The sequence below is a fragment of the Neovison vison genome, chromosome 2 (genome assembly GCF_020171115.1).
Source record: "Neovison vison isolate M4711 chromosome 2, ASM_NN_V1, whole genome shotgun sequence".
Lineage (NCBI taxonomy): Eukaryota > Metazoa > Chordata > Mammalia > Carnivora > Mustelidae > Neogale > Neogale vison.
The window spans coordinates 203192673-203208238 of record NC_058092.1 but is presented as its reverse complement, the minus strand read 5'-3'; the positions used below and the strand labels follow the sequence as shown (position 1 = coordinate 203208238).

Genomic DNA, 15566 nt, shown 5'->3' with positions numbered 1-15566 from the left:
CCCTGACCTACTGTCTCGTGTCTCCCTGGCCAACTGACACAACACATCTCCCAACCCCTGATTCTCCCGGCTCCCTACTGCCCATTCCCTGCTCTGTGAAGTAACCATGTGTGGACCTTGGCAAGGGCCCTGCACAGCTTGTGGGTTCCTCCTCCTACCTGCTGAGGCCAGGGACCTGAATCAGGGCAGACTGTGCTGATTCCTGCCCAAGAGACCCAGATTCCAGAGCTCACTGCCCTCCCTAGGCCTGAGCATGCTGACATCCTGTGGGGAGGGACCTCTCGTGCTTCTGCCTGGGTGGTCCTTGTTTGTGTGGTCACACCAGGAGGCTTAGTGGGCTGCCTCTGTCCCCAGGGGGCGGCAGCATCATTGGTGGGCACGAGCCAGGGGAACGCTGGGGGATAAAAGCTGGCTTCGGTATCTGCAACTGTTTCCCCGAAGAGAAGAAATGCTTCTGTGAACCTGAAGACAGCCAGGGTGAGTCGGTGGGGGTCACTGCTGGGGTCACAGGCATAGAAGGCCTCCCCACACCTCTCTGAGCCCCAGTGAGGCAGGCAGGGTGGAAGGAAGGCAGGTAAAACCCAGGAGACCCTCTTCCTTCCCTCTGGGCCTCGGTTCCTCAATCTGTGCAGACAGGTCTAGGTCAGAGCCTCCACAGAGCGACCTCCTGCCCAAAGTTCTATGAGAAAGATTGGGCTGGAAAGTTCTTCCGCCAAATAACTCAGCATCAACTCAGATGGTCCCAGTGCAGGGCCTTCTCTGGGCCCATGGCGGTGCCAGGCCGGAACCCCGCCCTCCCAGCCAGAGCCTGCGGGTGTGCCTTCTGGGCCAGCAGGTGCCAAGGGTGGCCCAGGCCTGTGCACCTGAGGACATTTCCTGCCTGAGCCCAAGGACGGTTCTCTCGTATTTGAACTATTGCTGCATGACACTAGGTCCAGAGTCACTTTCCTTCCCTCTCCCAGTTTTATGAAGAAAATACAAAACAGGGACGCCTGGGTGGCGCAGTTGGTTAAACGACTGCCTCCGGCTCAGGGCGTGATCCTGGAGTCCCGGAATCGAGTCCCACATCAGGCTCCCAGCTCCATGGGGAGTCTGCTTCGCTCTCTGACCTTCTCCTCGCTCATTCTCTCTCTCACTGTCTCTCTCTCTCAAATAAATAAAATAAAATCTAAAAAAAAAAAAGAAAATACAAAACACATGGAGCACATGGGGGGACTCTGCCTCCCCGCCAGCGCTCTAGGGCCAGCTGGCTTCGGTGCAGCGTTCCGCAGCTGGTGTTTCCCAGACGCACACTGCCTCTGCTGTGTGACCTCGGGCCAGCTGCTTAAACTCTCTGGGTCTCTTGGCCCTTGTGGAGGAGGCTGACCACAGTCTCTGTAGCAAAAACCGACGGCACCGTCCCTGCCAAACGGCGGCTGCCATGTGAGTGCGTGCTCTGCTCTCACATCCCACCGCCCGAGGCACTTGCTGGCGGCTCAGTCAGCCACGGCAGACCCCCAGCTGTGGGCCCCGGGGCACCCTCCCAGGAGCGCCATCCCTCACGGCCACACCCCTACCCGCAGACCCGCTGTGTGACGAGCTGTGCCGCACGGTGATCGCGGCAGCCGTGCTCTTCTCCTTCATCGTCTCCATGCTGCTCTCCACCTTCTGCATCCACCGCTACCACAAGAATGCCCACAAGCCGCCCATCGCCTCCGCCGAGATGACCTTCCGCCGGCCGGCCCAGGCCTTCCCGGTCAGCTACTCCTCGTCGGGCGCCCGCCGGCCCTCCCTGGACTCCATGGAGAACCAGGTCTCTGTGGACGCCTTTAAGATCCCGGTGAGGCTCCAGGCAGGGCCTGGGCCTGGGAGGCAGCTCTCCTGGAGGCCCTGCAGGGGGCGCCGGCCTCTGGCCTGAGGAAGCAGGGAGGTGTGGGGAGGGTTAACCAGGGCTCAGGGTGCTGAGTGTCCTGTAGCCCACAAGCAGCGTGTGCACCCTCGCCCACCAGGAAGACGCTCTGGGCAGCCCTTCCAGGGAAGGTAGGTGGGCAGAGCGCTGTCCAGGGCCCCGGGCAGTTCAGCAGAGTGGAGAGTGCCAGGGGCTGATTCAGCTGGACTGAGATTTGGGAGGGTGGGCCGCGCCATACCTGATAGGGAACCATCCTGTGGAAGCCCCAAGGATGGGAGGAGGCCCTGAGGAAGACTGGATTTTATTCGCAGAGGAGGGGGCCCCGGGTCTTGGGGGTTCAGCAGAGGAGGCCCCTATTCGGCTTTCGTTCCTGCAGGCGGCTCTGTTGGGAAGTCTCTGGCGTGTGTACAAGAGTGGGAGCCCCGTGAGAAAGCACCACTCTCCTCATCCAGGCAGAAGGCAGCGGCAGGCAGGGGCTAGGCCGGGGTGGCAGTGGTGGGGAGGGGAGTTCGTTTGCGGAGGGGAGAAAGGGCTAACATGGGGCCCCTGGGCCAGCTGCGGCAGAGGCCGGCCCCAGGACATGTAACCAACCCACTGACAGGCCGGCCAGCGCCAGCAGGCCCCCATTCCCCCTTCTCTGTGGGAGGGCCTGGGCCCACAGTTACCCTGTGCTCCTTGGGGCCTCCTGGCTAGGGCTCCCCTCCCTGTACCCTGCTTCTGTGTCCCTGCGGGCAGCTGCTAGGGAGCGGGACGCCAAGTTCTAAGAGGGACCGAGAGGAGGGGTTTGTGTGAGCAGAAGCTCCACCTCCAGGGCCTGGCAGGAGCACGGTCCCTTGGCAGGAGTCTCCAACCAGAAAGCTCAGGAGTCACTGGGCCTTTGGCAGTACCCAACCAGAGCTGGGAGGCGGCCACAGTTTGTAGGAGGAGCCACCCAAGGGTGCTCACCCCTTAGGGTCGGTCTGGGCCATGGGAGCCATTCCCTCCCGTGATAGACCCCGCGGCCTCTCTCCGAGCTTTCCTAGTTCCAGTCACTCAGCAGACGGGGTCTGTGCCCCCTGTCCTGGGAACCATCTCAGCCTCCGCAGCAGGCCTCTGGGCTGAGCCATTTGATTGCTTTATAAACCCAGGCAATTTGTGGCGGGGTCCCAGGAAGGGCAGTGCTGGTGGGTGTTCACGCAGGGGGACACGCACTGCCATCGGCCGATGTCACCTTGGACCCTCTGCACAGAGAAGCCAAAGCCCAGTCTGAGGCCCTAGGGCTCTGCCGACTGGCTCTGAGGACATGCTGCTCAACTGCTTGACCTTAGTGGTCTCTTATATGAAGTGGGGAGAACTTTTCACATCTTTTAAGAAGATCAAATCAGTGCAGTCTGCACAGGCTCAGCGCCATTTCCACACGCAATGAATTCTTCTCCAGGGCAGGGTGGAGGTGAGGACGCCAGGGTAACCATGATGATGCTCGAGCCGGAGACACGGTGCTGAGAGTAGGCTGCCTCTGCCCATGAGGAGCGCACACACCTGTACTTGGGTGTTGGGAAGCACAGCTGGGCTCGTCAGGGACCATCTGTGTGGGTCAGAGCAGCGCCCCCAGGCCACCCATATCCAGCTGCAGGGAGAGTTGGGGCAATGGATGCATATGGGCAATGGGGCATAGGAGGGGAGGTCCCAGGACTTCCCAGGATCCCCAGGACAGGCTTTGGTATCCCCAGTCAAGAGTTCAAGGATGTGGGGCCAGGCTGGGGCCTGGGAAGCTGTCCCAGAGTCATCTCAAGTGGGATTCCAGTGGAAGGCAGGGTGGGTAGAGGGTAGCATGATGGCAAGTGGGTAAGGGTTCAGGGAAACGGCCAGTCCCATGACAGGACCAGCTCCTTCCACGGGTCAGGAGGGAGGTTCCCAACTACCACTGTGGTACATTTTCTGGGGCAGCACATGGGAAAGTCTCCCTGGACACTTGCATCCATAGCTGGGGGTCCTGGGCAGCTTGGGCCTCTTGTGCCAATGGAGTCCTCTTGGGGCTCCTTTGGATCTCTGGGGAGGACAGACTGGGGCCTGGTCTGTAGGACATCAGTGGCTTGTGGGCCTGGTGTCCAAAGCGGAGGCAGCAAGAGGAAGCTTGGGCTCAGCTCCCGGGGAAGAGGCCACACTCCCATGTGAAACACACACACACACACACACACACACACACACACGGGACTAAGTAAGCCCTGAATTCCTTGTTTGAGAGACGAGGACATGGGCCTGGGATGGCTGAGGGCATGTTCAGTAAACCGGGGACAAGCAAGGGTCCAGGTATCCAGTGTCAAAGCCATTCTGTGGCAACAGCTCTCTTTCCATAAGGTACAGGGTCCTGCCCTTGGTGCAAGGGCATGCCCGTTGCTCACTAGGTCAGGTGGCAATGGTTTGCACACTGGAGCTTGTCCACTGGGGACTCATTGATGGGTCTTGTCAATCTTCTTTTCCTCTTACCCTCACCAACTTTCTCCCTTCTCCTCTTCTTTCCCTTCCTTCAACCCCACATAGGAGGATCCAAAGTGGGAATTCCCTCGGAAGAACTTGGTTCTTGGAAAAACTCTGGGAGAAGGCGAATTTGGAAAAGTGGTTAAGGCAACGGCCTTCCGGCTTAAAGGCAAAGCAGGGTACACGACTGTGGCTGTGAAGATGCTGAAAGGTACCTGTCCAGGCAGTGTGCACAGGTGGCTCTCTAGGAGCCCTGAAGGATGGATGGAGCCACCCTGAAAACCAGAGTGCTGGCAGCCAGCCCGGGGCTTTCTAAAGAGCCCCCCCCCATTCCTATTCTTGAGCGGCTGCATTCGGGAGACCCCTGCCACGGATGACATGGGCCAGGGTAGTCCCTGGAGAAAAACGGCAAAAGGACTTTCCTCAGTTGGAAGGTTCTAGAGTGGTGCTGCTTCTGCACCAATGTTAGGTAAAGATCGGAGTTTTTAAAAAATTAAAAGCACTTTTGATCTTGAGCTGACAGCTCTCCCACCCTGCCCCACTCGTTCCTCTCAGCCAAGTGCCTCTGGGGTCCTGGTGAAGAAGTCACCATAAGGACTGGCCCCTGTCCCTTGGGGCCCTGCCTGGCCCAATCCCTGGCGGCCCCCAGTGGGTCTGCCCCACCTCTGTGACGAGTCGTGCCACAATTCTGGCCCTAAATGAGCACATAATCACCCACACACATACTCTCACTGGTGTTTCTGAGCAGAGACTGGGTGGACGGCCCTCTGCCGTGGCCAGACCCTGGTTCACATGGACCAAGGGCCCAGTGGCCATGCAGTGGGCACAAGTCGGCCAGTACAACACTCTGGGCTACACTGTGCAGGGTGCTTCTGATGCTTACCTAGGCTGTCAGAACAGGGTCTCTCCATCCCCTCTAAGGCCCCAGGCACTAAGGGGGCCCACTGAGACCATCTTCCAGGCCACCATATGTGGGTCCCTACACCCTCTCCCCCAGCTGTCCTCTCTCTTCCAAAGAAGCATGTGGCCAGAGGAGGCGATGAGGTACCGCTCGGCAGTGGGCTGTGGGGCAGCTGCCCCGGGAGGCCTGTGCAGCCCCCGCTTCTGGCTGCATACCCCTCCCATCAGGCTTCAGCTCCTGGTGGGAGCCCAAGCACAGCTCTGTCCCTGCCCACCCCAGGATGCATGTGTTCAGTGTGGCAGGAGGCCACCTCTGTGAAGTCCTATCATTCCCAGCTTTGTCCAGAGCCTCACCCTCCTGTTGAGTGCTTGGTCAGCAAGGGTTTTAGGACATGAGACAGTCATCTTACCTTCTAGAAGGTAAGAGATGGCAATTGCAGAGAAATACTACCACATACATACACAGCTTGGTCCCAAGAGGGTTTTTGTGGAAAGACCCTACTGCTGTGGAAGTTGGCTGCTGGGGTTTATCATTCCCTGGGGGCAGATGAGGCCGCTGTTGACTATCCTACAGGCTAAGAGAAGCCCCAAGCAGCAGGGTCCTTGGGGACCTTGTCTAAACCTGGGTAGGCTATCTAGGAAGGAGATACCCAGGGTCTGTGCAGACCTACCTTGTGGGTCCAGTGACCCAGACTGTTCACAGAAGGGGCTTCTAGAAGGGATTGCTATTCAACTCGCTGTGTTTATGTGCATTTCAGAGAACGCCTCCCCAAGTGAGCTGCGGGACCTGCTGTCAGAGTTCAACCTCCTGAAGCAGGTCAACCACCCGCATGTCATCAAGCTGTATGGGGCCTGCAGCCAGGATGGTAAGGCTGGCCAAGGGACAGGCAGCTACCCGGTACAGGCCGGGGGTTCTGGGCTCCTTTACTCCTCCTCCTTCCCCTTCCTTGTCCTCTGTGGCTCTGGCCCCCACCTGGAGCATGTCTCCTCCCGTGTTGGTGAGAGGACCAGGAAGGGCTGCTGCAGGAGCGCTAGTGTGAGGCCTCCGCTCTGAGCGTGCTCCCTGGGCAGGCTGCAGCTGCTCCGAGGTCTCTGGTGGCATCCTGGTTTGTCAGGACCCTATTCCAGGTGGAGCCCAGGGCAGGGAGCTCTAGAAACAGGTGGTGCGTCCTGGGCACCTCCTGGGAACTAGGCGTGCCATGACCTCCAAGTGACCACTGCCCCAGCCCTGCAGCGTGAAGGCACCGTCACCCTTTCTCACATAAGGACACAGGAGATTGGCCTGTTCTGTGCAACAAAAGGGCTTTTCGCCATTATGTGTGCATGTGTGCATAGATGTGCGTGCCGCGGGCACGAGAGGACAGGTGCACCAGGGAGAGGGCAGCAAGGACACTGGTCGGTACCCGCAGGACTCCAGGCTGGGCCTGGGACAAGACAGCAGCTTCAGAGATGCTGAGGGCTGGGAGCAGGGAGGAAGCATTATGTGAGGCTTCCCATCCTCCGCTGCATCAGCCGTCGCCAGCTCGATCTGCAGCAGGGCCGAGGGTGTAGAAAGACACGACGTCCGAGCAGCAGGGGCGTGCCTCCCAGGGGAGCGCTGTGTACAGTGGCTGACTGCCCTAGTGGATTGTGCTCAACCACCCAGGGAGCCTGCTTTAACACGCGCAGTGCAAGGAGAGTGAGCCAGGACTGAAACACGTAACTCCCGCTACGTGGCGCCCAGGCCACTGGCCAGAGTGGGGCTGTATTCTTCTGCCCACTTCTGGCAGGGTGGAGAGCCCGCCTGAGGACCCTGCAGCCTCCTTCCTTGCTCCCAGAGCTGGCCCAACTTCTGACGGCCTAGGACCCTGCAGACAGCCAGCTCACAGGCCCCTCTCGCCCCCCAGGGCCACTCTTCCTCATTGTGGAGTACGCCAAGTACGGCTCCCTGCGGGGCTTCCTCCGGGAGAGCCGCAAGGCTGGCCCGGGCGACGTGGGCAGCGGGGGCAGCCGCAGCTCCAGCTACCTGGACAGCCCCGGGGAGCGGGCCCTGACCATGGGCGACCTCATCTCCTTCGCCTGGCAGATCTCTCGGGGGATGCGGTACCTGGCGGAGATGAAGGTGTGTGCCGCCCCTCCCTGGCCCCCACTACCTGTGATGGGGGCCCAGGTTACAGGGGTCCCTGCTGTTGTCTTCCTCGCAGCTTGTCCATCGGGACTTGGCAGCCAGAAACGTTCTGGTAGCCGAGGGGCGGAAGATGAAGATTTCGGATTTCGGCCTGTCCCGAGATGTTTATGAAGAGGATTCCTATGTGAAGAGGAGCAAGGTACCAGGTCCCCGGGGTTGGGTGACCCAGGGCTCCCTGGCAGGGTGGAGGGCAGGGGGCAGGGTTCCCACAATGGGTGGGGCAGAGCCCTTAGAACGCCGGGGGAATGGAGAGCAGAGTCTTAGCGTATGAACTTCTAGCCCTCAACGTCAGATTCTTCCCTGATTCCTGGGTCCCGAGAGACCCAGCTCAGGGCTCACTCTGGGTCTGTTTCTTCTCTTCCTAAGGGCCACACCCAACCTTTCAGGGCACCCACTGGGGAGCTGGGGCCCCGCAGCCTTTCTTGGTTTTAATCACGATTGCTTTTGAAGGTCACCTAGTGCTGTGGAAGTGATAGTTGTCTCTGCAGTGAGACAGGGTCTTGCTTCTACAGGGTGAAATGTCCCCTGTTCCCTCTGTGTAGCCTTAGCTCTTTACTCAAAGGAGAAATGTCCCCTGTTCCCTCCGCCAGCTTTAGCTCTTTACTCAAAGGAGACTGAAGTCAATACAGCTGAGCGTGACAGTCATTCTGAGGCAGAAAGGAATGAACCTCTTTATGGGTGAGGGTTCCTCTGGGCCGGGGGCCTGGGAACTCCCAACTGGGTGAGTTTGGAAGGCTCACAGGGAGGCCCTGGAGACGGAGTCCAGAAACACGGCATGGGGTTCTCAGACGCTTTCTCCAAAACTCTGAAGTAGGTGGACTGGGGCCCTTCTGGGGAAGTCTGCTTCGCTGTGTCATCCAGTTCCCTGTGGCCCTTGTTTAAACCTCCTAGTTCCACTGCTCTGTCGGTCACTCCCCTGCAGCCTCCTTGTGACAGACCAGACAGGACCACTGACAGGGGCATTCAAGAGCCACGGCTGACTGGCCTTCAGAACAGACACTGCTCAAAACAACATACAAAAACCACTGGTGTAGCCCTCAGATCTGCTGTACGGGGCCCGGAGAAGCCCCACGTCACCACAGGCTGTGAGGTTGAGGTTTCATTTCTTCTGGGGTTTCTGTTGCAACAGCATCTCTCAGAACTGCCGAAGGGGAAGTGGAGAGGGGCTGCTTTCTGCCCCATGCAGGGGTATGGACAAAGTCTTCCTACTTCCTGCTCTCGGTCCCCTGAGAACAGCCCATGTCATGGAGCAAGGAAGTGTAGATGTCTACACACAAGGCCCCCTAGAGAGCCCGGGCAGCAGGTAGTGTTGTGACAAACATGTGCCCCAGAAAGTCACACTTCATTAAGGATGTAAACGCTAAAGAATGCTTTAAAGAAAAAGAAATTACAGGACATGTTGCATTAAAATGCAATGCACGCATTTTTGGTTGATTTTTGTCCTAAGACTTACCTATTCAAAAACCCTTCCTCAAGTTTCATTGGAAAGCGTCCATTAGGTGTGGCCCCAGAATCTCTACTGGGGCCACTGTCTCTAGATGGGGCCACTGTCTCAGAGGATGGTAGCAGGGCTCAGGGACAAAGTGATAGGTAAAATTAAAAAAAAAAGAAAGAGAGAAGCAGCCTCAAGGCATGGAAACAGGTTTCTTCCCTCAGGCCTTCTTGGAAGAGCTTTTAGTGTTTTTGTGTCAGAAGTCCCCAGGATGGAAACACTGGAAGTTGGTTTCCCAAACTCATTCACCCTCAGAAAGGGGGAGATCTTCTGGATGTTGATCTTGGCACACATGTTGGACATCACCACCCAGGGCAACCTAGAGCCCTCTGGACATGGCCATAGGGAAGCCTGACATGGGCATGGTGGTGATTCCTTCGGTTTCTTCTCACTAGAGATGTGGTGCGTGACAAGGATGCCCTGTGTAGCTATGGGCAGGCCAGCTGACTCCCTCCAGTATCCCAGCCTGAGAGACCCAGATTAGAATCACAGCCCCTCTGAGGCCGTGCTGCCAATTCTGCATCTGGACGCACTCTGGATGGCATTACTCAGCATCCCTCCAAAGCTGGAAATGCCTGGGACACGGCTTCACCCTCCTCCACACCTCCCACTCCTGGTTCCCAGGGTGTCAGAGCGTTGTTAATGCCATTCCTTCATTCCCTTTTTAGGGTCGTATTCCAGTCAAATGGATGGCAATCGAGTCTCTTTTCGATCACATCTACACCACCCAAAGTGACGTGTAAGTGTGGGTGTTGCCTTCCTGGGGTCGAAGTTACATACACAGTGTACCATGAGGCCTCTCTGGGCAGCTTGGCTGGGGGACAAGCGCCTATTGGCTCACACCAGCCATCTGCGATGACCACCCCCCCCACCCAAGCTGAGGGGCCTTCGTGTATCCGTTCAGCAAATGGCAGGGGCCTACAGGGTTGTTCTGAGAGTCACGGTGGAATGCATGGGAGCTGAGAGCAGGGAACTACAAATTCCGCTGATTGCTCCCCTTCCCAGCCCCTCCCTCTCTACTCTGGGCACCTTAGTGCCGCCCAGGCCCAGCCAAACAGTTCGCCTCTGGGGACCTGAGCGTGGGCTGGGCTCAGGCAAGTTCCGCTGGGAGTGGGACGGTCCCCACCCACAGGTAGGCTGGCCTTGAGTGAGTTGATAGGCTGGTGTGTCCCTTACTGCTCAAAGATGGGAACCAAAACTTAGCCTTCCAGGTCAAACACAAGACTTGATAGTTTTCAAAAATACAACAGACTCATTTCTGAATGTTGTGCCATCCATAGAAACGCATGTCTTGAATACTGTGGGCTGGGGAAAGGCAGTGCCTGAGCAGTTCTAAACAGCTGGGTTCAGATGATGTAAAGCCAACTGTAGACTGTTGGAAAATGCAGAGAAAAGGGTAATGAAGCCACTGAAAGTCTCTTGGATCCCACTGCCCCTAAGAAACTCCTGCCAGTCCTGGCATACATGGACCTTCTAGTGTTTTCCATGGTGTGCCGGTATATGTTTCCTATTGCTCTAAGTGGGCTCATGTGATAATGCTGTTTTGTGATACGATTTTGTTCTCACTTCACAGTAAATTCTCCCTCACAATTAGATATTTCTCATAGCAGTGCCTTTTCTCTTCTAAGATTTTATGAAAGTTTCCAAGCCCACAGGAAAGGTGAAGGAATTGTGCGGGCAACCCTGTGTCCCATGGCCTAGGTCTCCATTTTGAGTGTTGCTGTATATGTTTGACTGCTCTGTGCTGTCTCAGATGGTCTGGCACGTAGCCACAAGGCCAGCCAAGTACCCCTTGTCAGTGCGAGGCCCAAGCCCAGACAGCGGCTTCATGGGGCTTCAGCACTGCAGGCATGAAAGTTGGGTGGTCAGATGGCTTCTTCCCCGCCCCATTCCACACCTGTCCATGCAGTCAGGCCTTGGCTGGCTCTTTGCCCTGGGGTCTGATTGGGTCAACAGCTGCTGGGAGGAGGGACGTCTGGCCTGCTGAGCCTAGTATGGCCTCTCACTGGTCATCTCGCTTCCCTTAGGTGGTCCTTTGGTGTCCTGCTATGGGAGATTGTGACTCTAGGGGGCAACCCCTACCCCGGGATACCTCCAGAGCGGCTCTTCAACCTTCTAAAGACAGGCTACCGGATGGAAAGGCCTGACAACTGCAGTGAGGAGATGTGAGCAGGCTTTGCTTTGGCCCATACTCCCTCCCTCCCTGTGCCTGAGCAGCCCTGGGCACAGGGAACTGGGTGGTGGGTAACAATAGGTCAGAGCACGCCAAGGTAGAAGTCAGAGAATCACCGTTGGGCACGATGGCAGATGCTGGGGACCCTGATTCTGCTGGGGGCTGAGTACGCTTCCTGGGACCAGGGTTGGGGCGGTGGTGAGACATGGAGGATGGAGAGGAGGACCAATGAGAAGTAGTAGGAAGGATCAAAGGGTTCTTCAGGCCCAGGAAGCAGATTAAGCCCAAGGCCTATCCCTACAGGACCCTTGGGGAGGGGCAGGTAATTCAGAATGACCTTAGGGGGTGCGTGTTGGGGAGTGCCCGCATGGAGGCACAGAGGTCAGCAGGGGTCAGGCAAGAAGACCTGGCACTGCCACCCAAGAGCACCTTCACATACAGTGATTCCAGCAGATGCTTCTCAGAGGACAGGCTGAGAACACATGAGAACGGGACCATCACAGACAGAAATGTGCTAGTCCATTCCACAAAATGTGTTGTGCACCTGCCACATGCCTGGCTCGGGGCTAGGTGTGGGAGTGCAAGGGTGAGCAGGTGCCATCCCCCTGGGTGGCCTGAGCTGGCAGCCGGCTGGCCCAGCGCACAGCCACATGGCAGCCCGGGGGCCCAGCAGCTGTGCCAGGGACCCAGGGAAATGGGGAAGTGAGGAAGGCAGCAGACAGAGGTATAATTGGCAGAAGTTTCATTTGTCTGTTTCTACAACCAGTCATATTTCCTAAGAGTTTGAAAGACTGGCATTGCTCCCTCAGCCACCGTAGTGGGTATGGCATCCTCTCAGCTGTTTATCAAGATCTCTGAAAGGAAAGTGAAGACAAATCTCTCTCAAGGGAGAGGAGGAGACTCAGAAGATGCTGGACCACAGCACCACGCACCCTGAGCGCCTAGTGACCCCTCAGATCCTGGCCCAGCTCAGAGAACAATGTCAGTGAGCAGAGACGGCTTTGGGGTTTGAGAACAGAGCCGTCTGGGCCCAGGGCATGGTGCCAGGTGCAGTGGCTGTGGTACGGCAGTCCTTGCTGGGTCGTAACTGCCCACCTGTGCTTCCCACCAGGTACGGCCTAATGCTACAGTGCTGGAAGCAGGAACCGGACAAGAGGCCGGTGTTTGCTGACATCAGCAAAGACCTGGAGAAGATGATGGTTAAGAACAGAGTGAGTACCAGGAGCCAATTGCTGGTGTCAGCCATCTGTCGGCTGAACATGGCAGTGGGGGGACTCCCACCTCACCCCAGTTCTATGGAGTTCCCAGTGCAGGGGCAGAGCAGGTCTGCGCAAAGGGAGGTGGTCACGCTGTCTCCCGAGGGCAGCTAGCATCTGAACCCTTCTCAAATCATAAAGATACCCAGATTCTTCCCTTTATACTTTGAAAGTACTCTCTACCGATAGGTGTGAGAGGCAAATCTTCAAGGTCAAAATAAATTTTAGTAACAGAACATAAGAGAGTAGAGTTGAAGTGGGTATCCTAAATTCAAATGCTGCAAAGGGCCCAGTGGGTGGTTGGAAGTAGCTAGGAAGTGGTGGGGACTGTGGCAGTCAGCCCCTCTGAAGGACCCCTCACTGCAGCCACACACAGTCTAGAGGCATAGGAGTGTCAGAGTGTCAGGTCTTCTGAATTTTAAAGGATATTTATGTTAAGTTTTCTAATCTCTAATGTTAATAACTCATTTAAATGTCCAAAAGCTCCGTCTAGTCCAAATAAAGCATTTTTGGGAGCCTAGATTCAGCCCATGTGCCTCCAGCCTATAACTCTGTAGGTAAATGAGAAAGCCAACAAGTTTCAGCTAATATTTATTGAGCAACTGCTATGTGCCATATTCGGTCTCAGACGCTAGGAATACAAGTAAACAAGACAGGGGCAGATCTTGCTCTCAGGGTTTCATCTTCGCACTGACACATTTACTAAAAGTTGGCATTTCTTCATACACAAAAACAAAGGTGCATAGTGTAGAATGCTTGTAATAAAACCTAACATCAGTGTACCACTTGGGCCAAGCCTCCAGATCCTAGGAACACAGGGTTCCCTTAAATAAAAATAATAGGTGATGCCATGAGAACCAGCCTTCCTAGGACAGAACTGAGAAACAGCCAGGAAAATGCTAGAATTGTTCTTGACACATTTAACCAGGGTGGCGGCAGGGGCAGGCACTGGGAAATCATCAGGCTTAGGAGCTGAAGCCCCATAGCAGCACCCTATGGCCAGCCCACATCGACAACTTCAGATTTCTGGCCCTGATGTGCTGTTCTAGATGGTAGGGGTCCTCAGAGGAAAGCTGAAAAGTGTCCAGCACATCGGAGATGCTTCCTGGTCCTCCCACATGAGTAACGGGCTGCAGTGAGCTCTCCCGGAGCCTTGGGTTTGGTAAACAGGCCTGTTCTCCCGTGCTGGGTGTGGTACCCCCTTCAGGCTGCAGAGATAGCACTAAGGCAACAAAGGAGTCCATTTCTGCCCTTCAAGAAAGTGAATTTCTAGAGGGAGCAATGAGGGCTGTGGAGCAGGACCAGCAGAGGCTGGGAGAGGGGCTGTCTGGCCAGGGCTCAGATATCACAGAGAAGCTAGTAAGCCAGCACGGGGTGGGAATCAACCAGGCCTTCTGCCTTTGAGCGGGGAAGGGCTGGGGGCAAGTCCACCTGTGAGTGGGGTGACTGGCCATCTGTCTCTTCCAGGACTACTTGGACTTGGCTGCGTCCACCCCATCTGACTCCCTGCTTTACGACGATGGCCTCTCGGAGGAGGAGACGCCCCTGGTGGACTGTAATAGCGCTCCCCTCCCTCGAGCCCTCCCCTCCACGTGGATTGAAAACAAACTCTATGGTAGAATTTCACATGCATTTACTAGATTCTAGCAACATCGTTCCTCTCTGCACTATCCTTAACTCTCTGTAATGCTTTTTAAGAGTGTTTCTGGTCTGAATGAAACCAAAGTTCCCTCTGAACCTTTTTATTTGTAAATGTCTGACTTTGCATCCGTTTACATTCAGGCATTTTTGAAACTATGTTTGTTTTGTTTTGTTTTTTTTTAAAGGATGTGAAAATAAGTATAATGACCACTACTGCCCAGCCACTTAGGATTATGGAGAAGAAAGAGAGCTGGGCAGAACTCTCAGGGGATATTGAGAAAATGATAAATAAGTCATTTCTGGGGTGGGGAGGTATCAAGTCATAATACTTCTTATTTAACTACTGGGATAAATTTACCCAACGTGGAAAGGCATTTAATTGAGACAGGAGGAACCAGCGCCACCCTGACTGCATTGAGGGCACAGCCGGTCCCTCCCAGACCCCACGTGGGTGGGTAGGTGGCTCTCAGAGGCCACTCAGTACTGGGAAGCAGTGGCCAGCCCAGTCCGAGCCCCGCCCACATGCCCGCGGCCAGGGAGGATACGTGCAGACTTCTGTTTTCACATCCTTTGCATCACACACTGTCCTGACAGTTGTCACTTACGAAGTCAGTGCTAAAAGCTGGAGCAAATGCTTTTGAAAGAACATAGTCTGTGGTGCTGTGGTCTTGCAATGGACAGTAAATACGGTTCTTGCCAAAACTCCTTCTTTTGTCTTTAATTAAATACTTGAAAATTTTTGTGTTTCCTAACTTAATCATTGACTGTTTTTAAATCTGGGAATTTGAAACATTTTTCGGCCGAGATTGTTCCTTTTGCATGCCTCCTGAGTCACTGATTCCTTGCTGGCTTTGGGTCTAGCGCTACACGCCATTTGTCCTGCCGACGCTGTGGGGCTCGCCCGCGTGCACCCTTGATTTGGAAGATTCTGTCCTCCGTGGTGGGCTTGGATGGAAGACGAGTAGGCTTCTTACATTAGAGAACTTTTTATAGAAGCTTCCCCACTGCAGTAAGCCCTTTAACTCACCACTGTTTTATGCTGCCTTAGAAAAAAGACTGAAACAGGTCAACAGATATTTATATCAGATTTCAGAGTTCGAAGCTCATAAAAAGGCAAAATTGGCAGTTTCTGTTATGTTCCAGTTACCAAGAGAGCATGTGATCTTTCCCCCAAAAATGTAACCTTGTTTTTGGAAAGCTGGAGCATGAAAACATTCGTGTAATTGGCACAGAAACTAGAAAGTTTGGTTTGAACCTCAAAGGGAGTTTTGCCAAGGCCTTACTGTTTGCACATGAAGTGTTGGTTCTTCAGTGCAGAACAAATGATCTGTTTTCATTTTTAGGCATGTCAGACCCGAACTGGCCTGAAGAGAGTCCTGTACCACTCACGCGAGCTGATGGCACTAACACTGTGTGTCCAAGATATGCAAATGATAGTGTATATGCTAACTGGATGGTTTCACCCTCAGCGGCACAATTAACGGACGCATTTGATAGTTAACATTTCTTTGGGAAAGGTAACGGGCTCCCAAGGGGAAGAAACGTACGGAGAACGGAAAGTCTGCCGGCCCCTCCTTTGTACACTTGACACT

General features: G+C 55.3%; 1 protein-coding gene across 1 annotated transcript in view; it reads left to right on the top strand.

Moving 5' to 3' along the window:
• The window catches only part of RET (ret proto-oncogene), a 33561-nt gene extending 18885 nt beyond the window's left edge, over nt 1-14676 (top strand). Inside the window, exons 11-20 of the mRNA XM_044236835.1 lie at nt 355-477; nt 1563-1819; nt 4409-4556; nt 6004-6111; nt 7132-7346; nt 7429-7551; nt 9573-9643; nt 10932-11069; nt 12189-12288; nt 13801-14676. Of these exons, the coding sequence (XP_044092770.1) occupies nt 355-477; nt 1563-1819; nt 4409-4556; nt 6004-6111; nt 7132-7346; nt 7429-7551; nt 9573-9643; nt 10932-11069; nt 12189-12288; nt 13801-13980 (1463 nt within the window). The 3' untranslated portion in view covers nt 13981-14676. The remainder of the gene's footprint in view (nt 1-354; nt 478-1562; nt 1820-4408; nt 4557-6003; nt 6112-7131; nt 7347-7428; nt 7552-9572; nt 9644-10931; nt 11070-12188; nt 12289-13800) is intronic.
• Nucleotides 14677-15566: the final 890 nt, after the last annotated feature.